At 51.3% G+C, this 5,003-nt stretch overlaps 1 protein-coding gene across 1 annotated transcript; it reads left to right on the forward strand.

Annotated features, from left to right (window-relative positions):
- Positions 1 to 681: 681 nt before the first annotated feature.
- On the forward strand, positions 682 to 4,254 carry sb:cb81 (mRNA decay activator protein ZFP36L1-like). Its single transcript, XM_061719907.1, has 2 exons — positions 682 to 954; positions 1,521 to 4,254. The coding sequence occupies exons 1-2, from the start codon at positions 901 to 903 to the stop codon at positions 2,727 to 2,729; spliced, it is 1,263 nt and encodes a 420-aa protein (XP_061575891.1). The 5' UTR covers positions 682 to 900; the 3' UTR covers positions 2,730 to 4,254.
- The last annotated feature ends 749 nt before the right edge of the window (positions 4,255 to 5,003 follow it).

Genomic DNA, 5,003 nt, shown 5'->3' on the forward strand with positions numbered 1-5,003 from the left:
TATTCACACCCCGTTTGGGCATTTCTGGGAGTTTTCGAGTCAACAAAAACACACAAAGAGCCTGAGCGGAGGCCGACTCCAGGTCATCATTGTTCCTACTTTATCTTGTTCCTGGTTGGACAACCATCAAATCTCAGTCCTTTATCAGACTGAAAAGGTCTGAGGTGCAACCATCCATAACGCTGGATGAAGAATAACGCCACGGCGACGGTACAAAGGCCCGCCTTCCTGTGACCCAACAGATTCTTCAAATTTGTCAAAACTGTTTTCGTAGATCTAACTTGTTGAACTCAAATGACAACAAAAAAAGGGTTAACAACCTGTCATTAAAAGGTTGATGATTTAATGTCTAATAATCTATTTTAAACTCAACTTTTCCTCCTTTTCTGCTTGTTTATACTCTAGTTTTCAGCTCCTTTAAGGGTTTAGTCATGAATGGGTAGCAAAGTAGCTTCATTCAGCCCCCTCCTCCTCCCGGCTGTGTCCTCCCTGCCCCCCAGCACACAATTATGATACAGGACCCCCCCCCCTCTAACTCTCCACTCCCTCCCTGCTAATTCCCACCCCGGCACACACACATTAACACACATTACCACGCATACACTCCCAGCCCTGCCCCCTGGAGCCCTCAGGCAGGGGGTGGGCACTCAGGGTGGGGGGGTTTCCCCAACTATTTAAGCAGATTCCAACAAATGTTGCAGGAACTTTCCTCCTGCAGACACGCCGTGCTACTTCCCTGCTCTCTCACACGGATCTGGCTGCTACCTCCTCATTTCAGGTCGGACGACCCTTCTGGGACTAGAGGAAAACCAAACCAACCCCCCCCCCCCCCCCCCCTGCCAAGAAGATCCAGTCCTCCACTGCTGGCTCAGACCTCGGGCTCGGACGGTGGAGTGAATCATGCCCTCTGACTTTCTGACACCTTTCCTGGAGCTGGACGAGGAGTTCTGCAAGGTAAAGCCCAACTTTAACTATCACCAGCTCTTGCCGCCTTGTTTTGACTTGAAAAGTCACAGTAGTCCTGCAAACTTGAGGAGTAGGGGTCATTATTTCCTGCAAATGTTTAATTTTCAAAATTTAAATGGCATTTAAAATATGAATTATTGATTAAACACTTATTTTGGAGAGTTGAGCTTAATAATTACGAAAGGATGAGGCCTAATTTAATACTTTTTCAGTGTTGCCACATTCCGACTTGTCCATCAGTGCTGGGGCTCATCTCTGCTGTAGACGTTGCTGTAGTTTTCAGTCTCACTTTGGTGCAAATGTTTAATTTTCAACATTTTGACGGAATTTAAAATATAAATAATTGATTAAAGAAGAGTTTTGCTTAATAATTACAGAAGAATGAGGCCCAATTTGATACTTTTTCAGTGTTGCCACAATCCGACTCTCCATCAGTGCTGGGGCTAATCTCTGCTGTAGATGTTGCTGTAGTTTTCAGTGTCACTTTGGTGCTCCAGGAATGCAAGAAAGAGTTCACATCTCATTCTTCTTCCCTCTCTTCTCTCGTGTGACAGACTTTCCGCGGCCTGGACGCGACAGATGGCCTGTCCAGCAGCCTGTCCGGCAGCTTGTCCGGCAGCTTGTCTGGCAGCCTGTCCGGCGGCCTGTCCTGCAGTTCGCAGCAGCACCGGGTCCTGGGTTTCCAGCGGCGCCACTCTCTCTGCCCCGTGACGCTCCCCAACTCCAAGTTCAACAGCGGCAGCTCGGAGCTGGCCGAGCCCGGCTGCTGGGGGCTCCAGCCGGGCCCCGGCCAGCGGTGGAGCCGCGAGCTGCCGCTCTCCTCGCTGAGCCACATCCCCTTCAGAGTCGACCGCTCGGTCAGCATGATCGAGGGCGGCTCCCGGGAGGAGAAGCTGTCCACCCTGCCCCCACCGCCGGGCCTGTGCCTCAGCAGCACCTCGGTGGCCTCCGCCGCCGCCTCCTGCCCCTCTGCCAGGGCGGCGGCCGTGGCCGCGGCTGCGGCGCCGCCGCCTCACATCTCCACGCGCTACAAGACGGAGCTGTGCCGCACCTACGAGGAGAGCGGCGCCTGCAAGTACGGCGCCAAGTGCCAGTTCGCCCACGGCATGGACGAGCTGCGCGGCCTCAGCCGGCACCCCAAGTACAAGACGGAGCCCTGCCGCACCTTCCACACCATCGGCTTCTGCCCGTACGGCGCCCGTTGCCACTTCATCCACAACGCCGACGAGCTGCAGGCCGGCCCCTCCCAGAGGCCGAAGCCCAGGCCCCCCCTGCTGCGGCACAGCCTCAGCTTCGCCGGCTTCCCCTCCGCGGCCAGCAGCTTCCGGCCCGTGGAGGAGTCGTCCCCCTTCGTCTTTGCCCGAGCGTCCTCGGTGTCCCCCCCGCCGTCCTCCACGGGGAGCCCGGAGCTCCTGTCCCCCCTCTTCCCCGACCCGGGGGCGCTGAAGCACTGCCCCTACCCGTTCCCCGGTGACCTGGCCGTCGAGGGCGGCGGCGACTCGGCGCTGCGCTTCTACGCCGTGACCGACTCCCTAAGCCCCTTGGGGTTCCCCCCCTCCAAGGCCCCGGCCCCCCCGGCCTACCACCCCCCCCAGCAGCTGCCGGGAGGCCTCCAGCGCTGCTCCTCGGCGGACTCGCTCTCGGAGGAGGGCTATACCTCCTCCTGCTCGCTCAGCTCGGCCTCATCCAGCGGCTCGGAGTCTCCCAGCTTCGAGGGCCGCCGCCTGCCCATCTTCAGCCGCCTCTCCGTGTCAGACGAGTAGTGGGGGGGGGGGGGGGCATTTTTACTGTAGGGCTGAATTTAAACCGGGAACGGGGAGTTTGATGTGTCTGGACCCAGAACATTAAAGCCCTCGGCCCCTTCCTGAATCCGGCCCAGTAAACGTATCTTCGTGCATATTGCATTTCTCAGCCAAGCAGCTGTAGCGCTGCGCCGTGTTCGTCCACTTTTAGTTGACTTCTCCTCCGTCTTTTCTTTTATTTTACGCCATCGTTACTGCTGTATACTGTTGTATACCCACTTTTTTAGAGAAAGACTGGAGGGTACCAAACTTTTCCCCCCCGGTTCCAGGTGGATCGCGATCGATCGATGCTTTCCAGCCTTTCGTGACCGGAGAGCTGCTTCGTGTTTTTACTGACCGGTTGAAGCAGCTCTCCAGCCACAGTTAGCACCCCTCGGAGTCGCTAATCGATTGATTGATTGATTGATTGATTGTTGATTGTACTTGTCAGCTGTTGAACTCGCCGTAGCTGCGAGATTAGCCCCGAGTAGGCGACCCACTGACTAGTTACCAAAGTTGATGATAGTCCTCCCAACCGTAAACCGTTAACTCCTAGCCGTAGCCACGACAGCTGATATAGCCTAACACAGTTCCTTTTTTTTTAGTCCTATTTATTACTTTTTTAAACGATGATGTCATATTTCTGTGAGTATTTTGTGATCCTGAATTCTTCTCAAGGTGCCAGAGAAATTACGCTTTACATTCAGGTTCCTAAATCCCGCCGCGTTTTTGGTTAACCGGCAGCTTTAAGAGGTTTAAGAGGAGAGGAGAGGAAAAGGAGGGAGACGAACCTTTTATTTTTTGGCATTCTGTATTTATGTTGCCTTACTGGCCGGAAAATCGCGTCTCGCGTCTTCACGTCGCCGGCGGCTCGGCGGTTCCTCGCCGACCTCCAACGTGGTCCACGTGACGACGCAGGCGGGCGCCTCTCCTCTCCGCTTCGACCTCACGCCTCCCGACATGCACCACCGTGAGCTTGAGCGCTAAACAAAACCACCAGTTCAGGAGCCACACAACAGTAAAACGGGAAAAACTATCATTATGCACCTCGTGTGACTCCTGCAGGACTCTTGAGAAGGTTTCCTTCGTTGTAAAGTTGATTTTATTTGTCGGAGTCGGCTCGATGACAATGTGTTTGTTGCTCGGACTCTGGTTGCACGCTTTCTAGCTGGCGGATCAGGCGATTTCAGATGAAATAAAACAAAAAACACGGTTTGTTTTCCTCCTGAAATCAGCTCAGCCTGTCCCGATGAGTCCAGAGATGCTTCTTGTTGCTGTAGCTTTTTGTTGATTTGACAGCAAAATGTTTTTTTTTTAAACGTTTGTTAACTTAAAAGTGATATTTATTTTGTTTTAAAGCAAAACCTATATTGTGTTGTTTGATATTGTGTTTTTCTTTCACATAATTTAAGTGCATCTATTGTTTACATTCCAGCGGTTATGTTGATAACCTTGTTCTTTATCTTAATATATATGCCCAACTTTATTTCAAAATAAAAGTCTCTTAAACAGAGTTTCATCTTGGATCTCAGTGGATTTTGTGCCATGTGCTTTTTTGTTTGTGCAAATATTACAGCATCAATGTCTTTTGGATTGAGACTGTCTTGGGAAGAAAATACAAATGTCCATAAGTTTGAAACCAAAAGTTAACTTTAAAAGTCTTGTCATTGTAATCCACGTGACCAGTGGCGTCCTCACGTGTCACAATCTGCTTCAGAAGTCAAAGGGAAAGAAAATAAGCCCAGAAAAAGTTGAAAATGTTCAAGAATGATGCATAAACTTGCAAAAATGCTCAACTCGAAAACAAAGTTTGGGTTTTTGCTCGGCCTTACATAACAGGAATAAACCCGATGTCTCCGCAGCATTTGTTTTATTTTCATCTGTAGGGCGTTTGGCCTATGAGCCGGTTTATAATATGACAAACATGTTTCTGGAAAAGAGGAAAAACTTGCGATGAAAAATGATGAATGTTTGTCCGAACGTTCCCACGAGGAGCTCCTTAACATGCTGCCTCTGTTTCTGGGTCCTTTTTTACCATCATCTGTGTCTCATCGACACACAAAAAGAACAAAGATTAACTCTCTTTCTTACTTGTGTACGGGTAATCTCCCGTCCCTCCCCTGTGTGTGTGTGTGTGTGTGTGTGTGTGTGTGTGTGTGTGTGTGTGTGTGTGTGTGTGTGTGTGTGTGTGTGTGTGTGTGTGTGTGTGTGTGTGTGTGTGTGTGTGGGTGTGTGTGTGTGTGTGGGTGTGGGGTT

Source organism: Cololabis saira, chromosome 4 (assembly GCF_033807715.1).
Source record: "Cololabis saira isolate AMF1-May2022 chromosome 4, fColSai1.1, whole genome shotgun sequence".
NCBI lineage: Eukaryota > Metazoa > Chordata > Actinopteri > Beloniformes > Belonidae > Cololabis > Cololabis saira.

Excerpts from the sequence above, each read along its gene's own strand:
- sb:cb81 (XM_061719907.1), top strand. The coding sequence starts at position 901 with ATGCCCTCTGACTTTCTGACACCTTTCCTGGAGCTGGACGAGGAGTTC. Across the intron at positions 955-1,520 it reads TGGACGAGGAGTTCTGCAAG|ACTTTCCGCGGCCTGGACGC; the intron begins GTAAAGCCCAAC and ends CTCGTGTGACAG.